Raw genomic sequence first — 16,469 nt, forward strand, 5'->3', positions numbered from 1 at the left:
GCAGGATTGCGAACTTTGTGCGCGCGCTCGTGTGTGATCATACATGTTTGACGCGCTCGTCTTTACATTACAGGCATGCAAATCCCGTGCAGGCGCTCGCCGAGTCTTTTCCATGCTCAGCTCCGAACCTTGACTTGGCCCCTCTTACGTCACCGTTCGGTCCCAGGCGCCCTTCCTTCCCCCCTCTCTTTCACGCGCAGGTAAAGAAGAGCATAGACTCCACCTCCTCCTTCTATTGGCTGCCCTGAGAAACTCACGCGCGTCTCAACGCCGAGCACCCGCAGGCTCCTGGGGAGTTTAATGAAGTTTAAAGTGCGCGTGCGCAAACTATAGCAGCCTCGACAGGGCCGCAGACGCCTGGGGCGTCCAGTGGGCGGAGCCAACATGCTAATAAGTCGCTCACCCTTCGCCGCACGTGCCGGATCTGATCTGAGGGGAGTCTCTAGCGGTCGTGGTATTAAACTGGATCGACCGGATCCGCCTTTGGAGAGGCTTAGCCAATCACAGGGCGTAGAATGCGTGGGTGGCAAAGCTAGGCTTATGAATAGTAATTAGTCTGGGGCCCTGGAAGGAGCCACAGCCTGAAGGGGGCGCATGCGCAATCGCCAGCCTCGGGTGGTCCTCAGCTGGCTCCCTCTGCCGCGGCAGCTTGCCCTCCAGCAGCCTCGAGGGGGGTCTCGGTCTCCGCCAGTCGCCCCCAGGGCCGGGTCCAGCATGTCCAGCCGCGCCGCGCACCAGCAGGAGGCAGCGGCCGGGACTGCAGGAACGGCTCCACGGGAGCGGGGCCTGACGGGCGCCTTCCCGCTGGTGCTGAAGAAGCTGATGGAGAATCCGCCGAGGGACGCGCGCCTCGGTGAGGGCGGCGGGAGCGCAGCTCGTGGCCGCTGTCTCGGCGATCGCCGCGGGGCGGTCGAGTGTTGGTCGGGTGGGGATGGGGACGAAAGAGTCGACGAGAGGGAGGGAGAGACGGGCAGGGCTGCGCCGGCGGCCTCCAGTGGGGCAGGTCGCCGCCCTGGTTCGCCCTTCGCTCCTGCTTCGGGGGAGGGAGGAGAAGCGGTGTCGGGCCGGGCGCTTCTCCTCCGCGGCCGAGATTCTCGTGGCTTTGTTTATTTCGTTGGCTTCATCGCTCGCCCTGCCTCAGAAAGCGTAGATAGAAAAATGGGGCTTCCTGGAAAGCCAGGGGCCGATTTGATCCAAGTTTCCAGCTGTCAGGTCCCACACGAAGAAGGTGGTGGGGATGCATTCGAGGCGCCATTTCTGGTCTGGGGGAGTGAGATTTCAGTAGGGGAGAGGCCAGGGTCAAAAGCCCGCTCTTGCAGATAGAGAAAATTAACTTGCAAAAAAGGAAAAGGCTTTTGGATACCTCATAATAAACCAGAGGAAGAGAAGCTCCCAAGCAATGTGGTCTGAAAGATAGTTTTGGTTGGGTAGCCGTGTTGGTCTACAGTAGAATAGCAGGATTTGAGTCCAGTGGTGCCTTAGAGAGCAACAGGATTTTCTGGGTGCAAGCTTTCGATAGTCAAAGTTCCCTGTATCTGAAGAAGGCAGCTTTGACTCTAGAAAGCTTACACCCTGAAAATCTTGTTGGTCTCTTAGCCACTGGATTCAAATCCTGCTGGTCTGAAACGAATCTCCCTAACAATGTATAGTTTCTCCAAATTCGTTGCAAGACAGAAGTGAAAATACATAGCCATTGACATGTTGTAGTGCAAATAGTGGTTTCCTTAAGTGATTTACCAACGTATGTGCAGTGCCCTGCAGTTTCCTGCTTCTTCTATTTATCTTGCTGAATCGGGGTGAATGCTTGCCTTGTATTCTTTTGTTCTTTCTGGTCTCTGTGCACCACACAATAGGGAGTTCAAACGTGCACAGAGGTATAGGTTTGATGCTCAAAGTTACCCTTGGTTTAAAAAGAAAATATGGGGGTGATAACTGGTTGGAAGAATATTGGCTGGATCTAGGGGCTTACAGGAGTTTTATATTTTGTTGATTGAGGTGAGGACGAACTGGATCTTTGAACTGATTTATGGGTCTTTTAGATGTCTTTTCTGTTAACCTGTATGACTAGATATGTATTTTATGTGATTTAAAATGTAAAAGAATAACACCTGATGCTGAAACCAGTTAATTGTCTACATTGCAATAACACAAAGGTTTGAAAAGGTATATGTATACCTGTTGATTTTAAAGAAACAAGTTGTGCACATTTATTTACTGTATCACTATACCACTTTCACTTGTTGCTTAGATTACAATAAAGCAAAACTATTGTCTCTCCCTTCTTCCAGCCAACATTAGTTCTTGTTACTGTGAGATCTCTGATGTCCTAAGAGCCAAGGAAGAGGAGCCAGATGCTGGTAGAACAGCAGCTGAATATATTGATATCCATTTTTTAACACAGGAAAAACTTTGTGGCAAACTAATCATTACTAATATTACAGCTACTAGAATGTCTTACTACACAATCATGTTAAAACTAAACAGACCTAGTTCTCTTTCTTCCTTAGGTCAGTTTTTACGGCAGCCTTGTTTGCCATACTCTTGCCATCAGTAAACATGTAAATATACATCTCCAGACATGTGTTGGATAGGTGTTTAGAGAATTTTGGATACTCAAGGTTCCTTAGTGAATACCCTGTGTGCATTGAACTAATGAAGATGCAGGTCTTCCTTTAATACCTCAGTTCAGCGGAAACATGTAGATACTGGGTAATAGTAACCAAACAATTTAAAACAACTCTGAGTGACTTTCATTCTGAATTTATATTTTTTTCCTAATAATTTTTTAACATTCCTATTTCTACAAATATAGTGATGGTAAGGTTGCATTCAAATGACAGCTTCGGCCACAGCTGATACAGTGCTACATCATTCACTTTTCATTCTTTAAAACTGTATCAAGTGTTCTTATCTGCTAAATCTCAAACAGTGTTTGAACTAGCAGGTATCATTGCTGTCCTCATGTGGTGTTTAGGTCTTACATGCCCTAGAAACACTCTGACGTACAGGACTGCCACAGCCATTGTTGGGTCATTTCAGGTTTTGCCTCTTCAGCTTACAATTTCTCTTTCTGAGTGCATCTGTTAGAACAATAATAAAGACAAGGCAAGCAATTAACTTGGTGAACACACATTGGACTAGTAAAACTGAGTGTTTCTGTCATCTCACTGTTAGTCTTTCTGAAAACAGGTGTTTATGAGGAATACAGTTTTGAATATAAAGTGTATAATTGAGTACTGATGTGTCATACCAACTTTCATTCCAGTATCTTGATCTTCAAGACAGATACCACATTGCATTGTGTCTTAAATATTTGCTGGCTCCCTTGAAAAGAGATATTGGGGGATGGTCAAGACAGGCTTTTGATTTTTTTTTATTTTTAACCTTGAGTGGTCACTGAACATTTATGTTCAGATTTCATAATCTTCAAGATAGCCATCCCCCCCCCCCAGTCTTCTCTATTTGAAGCTGACTTATACTGAATTGGACTACTGGTGTCTCAAGTTAGTTTCATCTGCCTAGACTTGCAGCAGTTTTCCAAAGTCTCAAGTGAACTTTTTTTACATCACTTGATCCTTTTTTTAAGTGAAGAAGCCAGGAATTGAACTCGGGACTTTTGGTCTACAGAGCAAATGCTTGACCAATAAACCACAACTTCTCTCCATGGCTTTTCATGGTGCATATTTCCTGCCTCTCTTGAAAGGGTTGAGCTAAGTTTCATCTTTGAAATGCAAAATAATAAAATAAATATTCAGGGCAACAATGTCAATTCTCATTTTTGAGTCTTAAAGGGAGATACAGTATTGCATTATATCTATGTTCGTTTCTTCCTCCCCCACCCCTCTCCTTATCTGAAAATGGGTAGAGAGGCCAAACTGTTTGAACTTGAAGCATACAGTTAGATCTTGAGCACACCATATTTTATTTTGATACTTCATTGCTTAAGAGGTTATCGTATTACAGTCAACCAAAATCAGCAGAATAGAGTTAAATCAAAGGCCTCCCTTTGCTTGACCAGTAAAAGAGAATGTTGAAATTTTTGGATCATTGACATACAAAAAATAGAGTGATAGATTTTTTTTTGCTGGAAAATAAGTTGGAGGAGACAGTGGTAATGTTTGTTTACAATGACTCTTCCTTGCTCAGCCACAAATATTACTAGGTGACCTTGAGCCTGTCAGTAAGTTTTGGTCTTACCTGCCTCTCAGAGTTATTGTGGTGATAAAGTGAGAAGTCTGGATTTGTATTTTATTTGTATTTAATTTTTCTGGTAACTTCTATGTCAGTTTTACTGCTGTTACTTGAAAAAGGTATTTTACAAAATTGTTTATATTTGTTTGTTTATAGGCAAAATATAAACAATTTAAAAATACAAGCATAAAATAACCACATGTTAAAATAGACATCACTTACAGTAAAACAGCAGCAATAACAAGCAGCATTCAAATGTCAGAAGGCGTTCTAATGTTGTGTATGAACATGGCTTACTGCTTTGCTCATGTATGCATCTCCCCCTCCCCTTTCTCATGTGGAGCATGAAGAATTCTGGTGTGTGGGAAGTAAACAAACTCTGATTCATTTGAGCACCTGCATTCATATGTCATGGGAAACCAGAATTTGTTTCAAATCAGGAATCCTTAATTGCTCTCTGTTCAAGAAGGGAGGAAGGAAACTCATGAACTTGGGTAACAGGTTGTATTTATGGACAAATCTCAGCTTAATTGGAGCTTAAATTTCTTAGCAGCCTCAGAACAATATAGCAACAAAATAAAAACATAAACTAGCAGTAATATTTGCAGTTAACTAGCATGTATGTTGCTATAAATTCCCAGGAGAAAGGGTAGGATAAACATGTAATAAATAGGGTTGGTCCTAAGGGCTTATATTCTCTTGCCCCTCATTATTATTTTCTCAGTACTCCTTCCATTTTGTTGGCATATTTCTATTCTTTCTTCCATCTCTGTCTTGCTTCTGTTCATGTGGAATATACTCCCTTCTGATACACAAACTTTACCAATTTTATTTTATTCCTTGATATTCTCCGTTCTCTTACCCTTTGGTATCATATTCTCCTTATGTACCTTCTGTCTGTGAGTCTAAGGGGGATTCCGCATGATCAATTTTGATCGGACTTTCTGAGCAGTCATGCCGCGGTGGAGTCCTACGAATCCACTTCTCCTCGATTCCACATTAGGCTTTTGTTTCGCACATTTCATCGGCTCAAAGTCTATCATGCGGAATTTTTGACAGGATAAAAATCGATTCCTCATCGCTTTTTCTGGGGGAAGTATCGAATGATGCACATCTTCATTCCCCCCCCCAAAACGTTGCTACACATAAACGTTGCATCAAACCAACACATTAGAAAAAAAATTCCCACAAAAAAACGTTGCTACACATAAACGTTGCATCAAATAAACATATTGGATAGGCCAGAGCACTTCCCGCAGATATTGTGGAAGAATATTGGCTATTGACATTTGGAGGGAAAATTGTTACCAATGACCCCGCGTCTATCTTTCCCACTTTCTTCGTGAGCGGTGTGGTTTAGTGATAGGTGTTGTGTTGAGGACGGTCTCTTTCTCCCTCCATGAAATGCCTAGACCACTAGTTGAACGCTGAAGTCCCTCCATCACACTTTCACTCTACCTCAGAAGCTGTCAGCTGTCAGCGAGCAACAAGTAACAAATTTGGCGTGTTGTAAAATGGACCCATTATTGGTCAGCTGTTGTCATGTGACACAGGATATGTTTCTGCATAGATTTGTAGAAACGTTGCAACGTTTTTTTACATTTTTTTTTTAAAGGGGAAGGGAAAGGTAGTGGGTGTAGCTTAGAAAACATGATTGGCCAATCAAATTAAGTTGATTCGAAGGGTGAGAGAAAAGGGCAAGGGTGGGGAGAACATCGGATAAAGAATTCTGCATGATTAAAATCCCTAATCTGCTGCGCATGGACAAATAAGTCGGGGGAAAGCAGGATGGAAAAAAAACAGACAAAACGTGCAGTGACTTGGAATCTGCTGCTAGGATTGCCTTCCCACGTGTGGAAACACAAGAAAAAATCGAGGTCATTTAGAAGCTGAAGCAGGGAAAACCATTCGTGCGGAGTCAATGGACTTAAAGTGGAGTAACTCTCCATAGGATTGCAGTGTAAGAGTATGGTCTCTGTTTTATCTTCTCTTTGCATTATTTATCTCATATAAAATGCTTAACTTTTGAAATGATGCATACATTTTAAAAAATTACCCAGCTTTTTATTAAAATATTTTCGTTCTGCCTATCCAGAAGATATGTCTAAGTTGGCTCACAATAAAATTCAAATGAAACAATTAATTTAAAATAAAACCAGTTGTAAACAGCAGCAGCAGTAAAACCAACAAAAAAAGGTAAATTGAAATTGGAGGATAAAATAGATCCACTCATTCAAGATGGGGCTAGTAGCAAAAGAATACCAAACGCAAACTGAAACAGAAATGAAGCAACCCCACTGAGAAATGAGCTGTTCATTGCACTGAATATTCAATTTAAATTTAGGATTTCAGGAAATTGTTTTTGAAAGGGACAACTGTATTCTTTATATTATATTGTAAATTACCTAATTTGTTGAAAATAATTTCCTACAGTATAATCATAGCATAACCAACCTAATTTTTTAAAACCTGGGGACATGTCCTTTGATTTCTCTTAGGTACTGTTATCCTTCCTTGAATACCCTTTGATTTAAGAATTGGAGATATAAAGGGGAACTTGAAAACAGTTCTTGCTCACATTCATTTCCTTTCTGTCTTCCAAGTAGCCCAGGATACAGTTATGGTTTCATCCAATTTTATTCTCCTCAGAGATAGAGTAGTTTGAAACTTATTCATGGACTGCTCAGTGGCCCATGGTGACCTTCACACTTGAGCAAGGATTTGAACTTGGGACTCCATAATACATGGCCTGTTCTCCATCCACTATATCAGATTTACTTCAAGTTGACTGAAGTTGCTTATAGCCAAAACAGTAATGCCATGTTTGTTTGTTTGTTTGTTTCCAAATATTCTTATGGAGGTGATAGAAGAATTTTTAGAATTTACACATTTTATTGGGGAATAAACGTGAAAGTGGCTAGATTAGTGGTAGCTAAAATATATGTTTGCATTTTTCTCAAAGTACTTGTTAAAAGTTTGAGAAAATAAGCATGGATAAATGACTGTGGTATCTTCCTGTAGAGAGGATAGCTAAGCTGGGAGCTGAGGGTACTGTGTTTCAGTGGTTCCAATATTACCTTGCTGACCAGTTCCAAGATGTTGGTGCCTGGGGATTCCTGCTCAGCAATCTGGCATTTGTGCTAAACTTATACCCATGCTATTTAACTTGAAATTGCTGGGAGAGATTGACTGGGGATTTGGAGTGAGCTGCAATCAATATCCAGCTGACATCCAGCTTTATTTCTCCTTAAACACTGAGCCAGATGAATTTGTGGAAGTCCTGAACAGGTGCTTGGAACAGGCAGTGGGTTAGATGAGGGCCAATAAACTGAAGCTCAATCCAGAAAAGACTGAGGTGCTGCTAATCAAGGAGAAGCTACTTGAGGACTGGACTCAACCTGTTCTTTAATGGATTACCCTCCCCCATTAGGAACAGATTTGTAGTTTAGGGGTACTACTGAAACATGGCTTACAGTTAGAGGCTCAGGTCTCCTCTATGGCAAGTAACACCTTTTGTTGGCTTTGGCTGATAAGCCAATTATGGCCATTCTTCAAGAAGCTTCATCAGGCCTCTTTATGCACTGATCACATCCAAGGGAGAGTGATACAAAGACAAGGAAGATGGCTAGAGCAATAATAGAGGAAAACTTGGGTTGAATCTGATAAGATATAGGTGAAAGATCAGAGCTTACTCTGTGGCATTAATGGCAGCAAAAAAAGCAATTATTTTATGCCACAATTAGATCTGCACGGTATAGGCTAGTGGAGCTGTTCCAGGTGGCCAAAGTCCTATTGGGTTCTAGCCTACAGAAAGAGGTGGACTGCTCAGTGGCCCGTTGTGACTGCTTAGCTTGACAGATTGCAGATTTAACTCCTACATGAAACTGTCGGGTGAGATCACCTGCAGATTTGGGCTGGTCTGTCACCATTATGCAGATGACACTCAACTCTGTCTCATGCTTCCAGCTGATTCCCAGGAAGCTGTAGAAAATCTGAACTGGTACCTGGAGGCAATTTTGAGGTGAATGCAGGCTAATAAACTGAAGCTTAATCCTGCCAAGATGGAACTGCTACTGGTGAGTGGAAAGACTGACTTGGGAATTAAGGTGTCACCTGTTCTGGATGGAGTTGCACTCTCCCTGAAGGAGCACGCCTATGGCATAGGAGTGCTGCTGGACCCAGATCTACTGCTGGTGCTGGCTGTGATTATTGCCTTTCACTAGCTTCAACTGGTTATCCAACTGCATCCTTTCCTGGGCAGAAAAAGATTTACCCACCATTGTGCATGTCTTGGTACCATCTACGATTGATTACAGCAATGCACTCTGTTTGGGATTGCTCTTGAAAAGTGTTTAGAAACCTCAATTGGTACAGAATACTGTACCAGGATGTTGATCAGAATGGGTTGTAGTGACCATTTCACTCCAGCCTTGGCTCATCTACACTGGGTCTCAGTTTGTTCCTAAGCCCAATTCAGGGTGTTGGTGTTGACCTTTAAAGCCCTATATGGTCTGGGGCCAGCATACCTTAAGGACTGCCTTCTCTTTTACAAACCTAGCCAACCACTATGGTCTTCTTTGGAGGCCCTGCTTCAGGTGCCTTCTGAAGTTTGACAGGTGGCAAACTGATAAGAGGACTTTTTTGGTCATGGTGTCAAGATTATAGAACTCCAAGGATGTTCACACGCATATCACTGTGTTCTGCCAGCAGGTGAATACTTCTTTGATTCTCTGCATTCCCTCAATAAATGCTCCTTTCTGCCCCATGTTTTTAAATGATGTTTCTCTGCTTTTATACACAGAGAGTGCTTATTTTGTAAAAAGAAAAGGTGCTGGTACTCATATATAAGGTTGCACTGATTTTCACAAATCCCCCCCCCCCACACACACACCAAAGGTGCTGGTACTGTTCTGGCTTTTAATTCCCTTTATGATGTATTTTATGTACATGATATATTTTATAGTGTTCTGTTTTTAGTTGTTAGCTGCCTTGCTTTCCCTGATTGGGATGAACGGCAGAATATAAATCTTTTAGATGAAATAAATAAATAAATTTCAGATTAATGTAATGTGCTGTACACAGAGCTGCCCTTGAAACCTATTCAGAAACTTCACTTAGCCCAGGGTGCAGCAAAGAGCTTATTATTAGGCTGGATACAGGTATTGTATCATCACCCCTGTATTTAAATATCTACCTTGGCTACCCATGTGGTATCAGGCACAATTCAGAGTGCTCGTTCTTATTTTGAGGCCCTTAATGGCTAGACGCAGGGTGCTTGAAGGAACACCTCCTCCAAAACTGTCTAGCCCACCAGCTGACACACACCTCTTAAGCTCTGTCTCTGTGCCCCTGCCTTCAGAAGTGAGTCAATTGTCAACCAGAGACAAGTTTTCCAGCAGTGGCATTTTGCTGTAGGATCTTTCTCCCTCTTGAGCCTTACCTGACATTTACTTTCCTTTAGGCACCAGGTCAAAACATTTCTCTTTACCAGCCTTTTATCTAAGAGGTTCTTTTTTTCTTTTTTGCTGTTTTATGGTCTGCCCCTAGCCTGAGGTTTCTTTTATTAATATCATTTTTAGACCACTGTGCTATTTTATGTGCTTGTATGATTTGGTTTACTTTTAGTGTCTATTTTTATGAGTATCTTTTTAATAATAATAATAACTGCACTTATATACCGCTATTCTAGACAGATTAGTGCCTCACCCAAAGCAATGAACAAGTTAGTGTTATTATCCCCACAATATAGCTGCGGGGCTGGGGCTGGGAGGACTGGCTTACCCAAGGCCACCTATTGAGTTCATGGCAGTAGTGGGATTTGAACCAGTGGAGTGCTGATTTGCAGCAAAACCACTTAAGCACTGTGCTACAGCAGCTCATGTTGTTGACTTGATTGTTTTATTTGGTGTTACTGTGTGCTTGGTTTGCTCCATTTTTGTAAGCCTCTGGCAGGTCTGGAGGTGGCATAAAATTTTCTAAATAAATAAATCCCAGTGTAGAGGACTGTATGCATTTTTGATAGTTCAGGTATGATGTTTCATTTAGCCACCATGACTAATAGCCATTAATGGACTTATTTTGCAGGAATTTGTCCTATCTCTTTTAAAATCTATCTAAGCTGGTAATGGTCACTCTATCATGATGGTATGTTCCATGAGTGAGTTGTGTGAACAAAGTAGTTCTTTTATCTATCCTATATTAGGTACTTCCCCAGAGTGGAGAAAGAGTTCTCTATCCACTTTCTCCACACCGTGCATTAACTGAACACTTGCTCAGTCAAGGGTTTGTTTGTTATACTTTTATACTGCCTTTTCTTCTAAGAAGCTGAAAGCAACATACATAGGGTTCCCAAGCAGTCTCATTCAAACATTGACTAGACTCAAGTGTTTTCCACATGAGGCTCAGTTTGTATGGTTTCTTCATACAACCCATTACGATTGCCAGTACAGCACAGCAGTAATGGGATTTCCACATTGCAGGTTTCCCTGTCCAGCCTCTGCATTGGCCATTTCTCATACCACCAGAGGACTTTGTTGTTTTTTTTAAATCAGCAATTAGCATATCATAACATTATGACAATATCGTTATAACATGGCAGTGTTTCTGAATTCACAGCCCTCATTTAAAGAAAAAAGAAGTAAGCAAGCTTCTAGCCCCGTCTGTTGTGGAGATATAAAGGGATATCTCTACAACGAAAGGAGCTAGAGATTTAATTTTTTTAAAAAATGAAAGCTTGGCATTTAGAGACTATAATAGACAGATTGTCATATTTCTAATTGCTGATATTTTAATAAAGCAAAGCCCTTGAGTGGTGGGTGGAGAAATGACTGCTGCAGGGTAATTGGGTCATGGAAAACGGCACGGATATGAGAGAGACAGGGAAGATTGAGATGTTCTCATCTGAAGGATACAACCTTGATTTTCTTAAAATCTTTCTCAAAACATTGCAACAAATTAGGTTTGGGAAAGATCACAGAAAAGCTGGGGGAAACTGAGGAGATAGAAAGTACCCTGAAGCTGAGGAGGAAAAACTCTCTTCTCAATAACATCCAGGCCAGGGCAACTTGTGTGTAACTGTCCTTAGACTTGCTTAGCTTTTGCAAGGGAGCTGCCACATTGGTCTTTAGACTGTATTTGGGCTATGGTGTTGCTGAGTAATAAAGTGATGTGTGAACCAGGCCTAATAGAACTCACTGTTAAAGATACTTCTTTAATCGTCTAAACTACACTATATGTGTTTGCTTCTTAGATAAAGAGAAAAAGGAAAAACTTGAGGAAGATGAAGCAGCGGCTGCTAGTACAATGGCTGTCTCAGCCTCCCTCATGCCTCCGATCTGGGACAAAACTATTCCTTATGATGGGGAGTCTTTCCATCTGGAGTATATGGATTTGGATGAGTTCCTGTTAGAGAATGGGATTCCCTCTAGTCCGAATCACCTGGACCTGAATCAGAACCCACTCTTGCCTGTGGCTGAACTGGAAGGAAAAGAAGCTGCCAGTGCTTCTGCTGCATCCCCAGCCTCACCATCTTCCACAGTGGTTTTCCAGCCATCAGAAACTACCACAAGTGAAGGTAGGTAGAACTCTGAAGGGGCAAGGGATATCTCTCAAAAGTGTACGAGATGTGTTCTGTTCCTGGGCGAGCTGCTACAGATTTAGACACCAGCAGTGGCTTTTGCCACTTTAACTTTCCTTTAGTAAAACATCAACTTGATATGTTAATCTGTTGCTTCCTAATCAGTAGTAATTTTATTTAAATGTATGTACAATCAAGACTCATGAGAAAAAATAGCCTAATTTGTCCTACTGTGTCCACTAGTAATGAACCTTTTTCTACCCCCTACTTCTGAAGTGCCATGGCAAATCAGGTTACCCTCACCTTATTATCCCTTCCATCCATTCATTTTGCTCTGTACACTCCCTGAATCTGTGACATGGCCTCAAGACTTTTCTAGAAAACTCTTTATCTAATTCAAGAGAATCTCTACTACAGAGTATAGATACTGGCCATTGAGCTTCTGACCCAAAGGTAAAAGTGAAATACTGCTTGATAGTTCTTTTTTTCAGATGCACCACAATCAGATTATCAAAGAGCTTAATTCCAATAGAAATTGCCCCAAAATTATTAGGTAGCCAACCCCTGCTATTGTGATCAACAAATCCTGGTTTTTAGGGGATGCATTTTGTCAGGTTTTTAGCTGCCCCCTTAGCTTTCCATTGCCATATGTTAGTGTCTAATTGAATAGTACTAGATTTATTTTTTCCCCTTAGGGTTCTCTTCTATATCTGGGCCATCTTCTCCCTTATTTTTGGATTTATTTTGGCTTGGCTTGCTTTCCTTCTGTCTTGAAGAATTTCTGCCAGAGGGTAATTTTTTTATGGGAATGGCTGAACTCCTAAGAATGCTGACTCTGCGTCATGTATAAGATGCCTATAGTTGAGAATTCCCTTGTGGCACACATACAACTATACTTCCCAAGACAGTGGTGATAAGCCCTTGCGACTGCGAGACTCATTATTTGATTATCCTTTTCCTTCTCTGGAGCCTCTTAGCATGCCAGTCATATCAAACCATAGTTTTGTTTTCACAGTTTGCCTCTCAGAGTTACTTCTAAGAATGCCATGAAGTGCTCTCTGAATGATTTAAAATATATAGGTACAAGTCCTTTCTGTATTTTGATCTTACAATGGGAGTGCCTTCTGGCTCCCATGAATGAAAATGTGGGAAATATTAATACCCTTATTGCAATAATTGTGCTTCAGCAGTCTGCACAGAATGCCCAGCATTCCGATAGAAGTGTGTAACTCTGCTTAGGATGGCACTGTGAAAGCTGCATTTCTAAGCACATTGGAGTAAATGGGTTTAGAAGGATATAACTGCTTAGGGCTGTGCTGTTAGTCTCCTACCACACCAGGCTGTGCTTTTAGATGTTACGTGCTGTGGCACAAAGCCTACTTCTCGATGTATGCTTCATGTACTATATATGAGTACTAGAAGGTGTATGTGGAGCAGAGAAGTATGCTTCTTTGTGTTGCTGGGAATGGGCCTCCTTGCGAGTAAGTGGGGGGAATTAGCGACAAGGAAGAAGGCTATGCAAGAGGGGTAACAATGGAATATCTCTACCAGTATTTACGGGGTCCCTTCCCCAGGGAGGCAAACGAGACCAGTGATCTTTGAATGAAAGAGTATTTTTATTAAAAGGGGGAAACTCACAAACACACACAAGAGATTGTTCACAAACGTACAAGATGCCTAGGAAAAACAGGGATGAAGGTGGAATAGATTTGAGGGATTTCATGGCGATAATTACCTGTCCGAAGAACAGAATAGTCCACGGAGGAAGAGCTTCAAACGTCCAGCATTCTCAACCAGGACACAGAGAGAGAGCGTTTCAGGGAAAGTGACCCTAAAGGAGCAGCCTAGGATCCAGAAGGCGTGCACAGTTTGAATGGGGCCAGAGCCCTGGTTCTTATAGGGTAAAACATGTTCTGAGGCTGGGGAGTCCCCTCAGCCGTTAGAACAAAGACTGTAAAGATCAGTCCCTGGGAATTGCAAAGGTTTGATTACTTTGATAGTTTGCTACTGGGGTGTGTGAAAGGAAATGCAAAGTCTCTCCTGCTGCCTCACAAAAGGGGCAGTTTGTTAATGAGTCTCCCCAGAGCTGAGTTGATGAATTTGGATATGGAGATGCAAGTTCCCAGAGCCAAATCAAACTTATTGGTGCTGGTTGATTGATCCTCAATCTTAGGGTGCAGATTACATCACGGAAGGAGGATATCAGAATGTGCTAAGTGGGATGACTCAACGAGACCCTGTCTTATCACAGCTCACACCCGTAGCTGGAGAGGCAGTATATCAAATCACCTCAATCCTCTGCATTTTGCATGAACATTCCATTCATGCCTGATCCCCTGGGCAGGTCTTAGCAATGCTCGCTGCCCGGCTGTCTGGAATTTCCCTTGCTGCAGATCAAACTGCATTTAATCCAGGGGCCCTATGATTTTTATATCATAGGCAGCTATTAAACAGTTATTAAACATGATGGAGTCTGGGGCCAATCACTTACAATTGTGTGAAGTAGTATTAATTCAAGACTGCTCCACAGAGAAAAAGTGAGTCTTAATTTTAATTTTGAAGAACAGACTCTTTTGATATATCACGGTTCTGTGTGACACTGACAATGTGAATCATGCAAGTTTCTTGCAACAATGCAATTAGTTGAAATTCTAAGACCACAATTGTTTAAAAAGTATTATTGAGCCTTACTTAAGAGAGAGTATTGTCTGGGCATTTTATCTATGGTATGAAGTGTTGAGCCCTTATCTAGTCTTCAAAGTTACACTGCTCTACACACTTAAGATCTACCCCTGAGGTCCTTCTCCATGTGCCACCTTTAGTAGAAGTTTGGAATATTTACCTCAAAATTATGGAATGCCCTCCCCAGGGAAATCTGTGTTGAACCTTCTGTGATGATATTTTTTTCTTTCGATAAAAAAACCTGTTCTCGCTGTTACTATTTTGAAGTTTCTTTTTTTTTTTAATTGACTGCCTTGAGGACTTAAATCCAGAGGAGTTAGCTGAGTTAATCTGTAGTTGCAAAATAGTAAACAGTCGTATAGCATCTTTAAGACTAACCAAGTTTATTGTAGCATAAGTTTTCGAGAACCACGGCTGCCTTCATTAGATGCAATCTGACGAAGGTGCTACAGGACTATTGGGGGGACTTTAAATTATCCAAAAGGCATCTTTCCTGCAACTGGCCCCTTCATGACCTCTTGTTTCCTTTGGTGCTTTTTCACTCATGCTAACCAGTTATTGCATTGTCTCCTGCCTTTGCCAGAATCCTCACCTGATACTGAGAGATTGACTCCCAGTCCCATTGATCCAGAGTGTGTTGAGGTTGATGTGAATTTCAACCCTGATCCTGCTGATTTAGTGCTCTCTAGTGTACCTGGAGGTGAGCTCTTCAACCCTAGGAAGCACAAATTTGCTGAAGAGGACCTGAAACCACAGCCCATGATTAAAAAAGCCAAGAAAGTCTTTGTCCCTGAAGATCAAAAGGTAATAAGCTTACTTTATCACACTGCCAAGATGTATGTATTGGCTTAAATTCTTCCCCTGTATTTCTTTCAAATGTTATTTAATGAAAGGTAATGTTCAAAATACTTTTCAAAGCTGGTTTCTTCACTATAGTGGTAAACTTCAACAAGGACAGTAAGTATCTGCTTTGCATGCAGAAGGTCCCATGTTCAGTCCCCAGTTAAAAAGATTGTGTAGCAGGTGATGGTGAAGAGCCTCTGCCTAAGATCTTGAGAGCCACTCACAATTAGAGTAGAAATGCTGACCTTGACAGACCAAGGCAGCTTCGTACATTCAGCTTTGTTGCTTTTGTTTACAGTCGTCTTTTCCATAGCTAGTGCCTTTTGACTTTTGGAATTCATTTTTGCTGGGACACAAGTATTAGAAATGTGAGCATGTATTATTGCATTCAGTTCATCCATCCTTCAGTCTCCTGGAACTATTGGAAGAAGGGAACTCTGACTCTCAAAAGTTTATATCCTGAAAATATTGTTTGTCTCTAAGGAGCCACTGGACTCAAATCCTGCTGTTGTCCCACAACTGAAGTTTACGGTCATAACTGAACAGTTACCAGCATTTGGTCCACCATAGTTTGAAATAATTGAAACAAAAAAGTCTGTTATATCCATAAAGTTAGCTGTTAAGAAACTCTTCCTAAGGGAGATGGGTTTTCTTTTGATTTATTTTGGATTATTGTTGAAAATAGCCTGATAAACTAGAACGATAAAATTTTCATTTCCTGGCTTTTGAAGATTCGGCTTATGTCTGTACCAAGTTTGTATAAGAATCTTTAGGAGAAAGATAATTATTATTTTATGGATTTTAAGTACTTAGGTGTCAAACCAATATCTTCTCTCTAGGATGAAAAATATTGGTCAAGGCGGAAGAAGAATAATGTAGCAGCCAAGCGATCACGTGATGCTCGACGACTGAAAGAGAACCAGATCACAATCCGAGCTGCGTTTCTGGAGAAAGAGAATACAGCACTGAGGACAGAGGTGGCAGAGCTACGGAAGGAAGTGGGAAAATGCAAGAACATTGTCTCTAAATATGAGAGCAGATATGGATCATTGTAAGCAAACCATCTTCCCTTATTTTGTCCCTTTGGATCTCTCTGCTTTCTGTAGTCTCTTACTGAAATAATGTTAGTGGAGCATTTGGTATTGTGTTTCCCTAACAGAGATCACCTCTGCTGATG

General features: G+C 41.6%; 1 protein-coding gene across 5 annotated transcripts in view; it reads left to right on the top strand.

Annotated features, from left to right (window-relative positions):
- Positions 1–16,469, top strand: part of TEF (TEF transcription factor, PAR bZIP family member) — a 36,214-nt gene that overhangs the window by 10,173 nt on the left and 9,572 nt on the right. Inside the window, exons 1-4 of one of the 5 annotated variants that reach the window (XM_054988012.1) lie at positions 605–853; positions 11,441–11,764; positions 15,033–15,253; positions 16,132–16,343. In XM_054988012.1, the coding sequence (XP_054843987.1) occupies positions 715–853; positions 11,441–11,764; positions 15,033–15,253; positions 16,132–16,343 (896 nt within the window). In that variant the 5' untranslated portion in view covers positions 605–714. Of the gene's footprint in view, positions 1–604; positions 854–8,181; positions 8,268–11,440; positions 11,765–15,032; positions 15,254–16,131; positions 16,348–16,469 lie in introns of those variants that run through there. The other 4 variants (XM_054988013.1, XM_054988017.1, XM_054988016.1 and 1 more) reach the window with 4 other exon arrangements.

Source organism: Eublepharis macularius, chromosome 9 (genome assembly GCF_028583425.1).
Source record: "Eublepharis macularius isolate TG4126 chromosome 9, MPM_Emac_v1.0, whole genome shotgun sequence".
Classification (NCBI taxonomy): domain Eukaryota; kingdom Metazoa; phylum Chordata; class Lepidosauria; order Squamata; family Eublepharidae; genus Eublepharis; species Eublepharis macularius.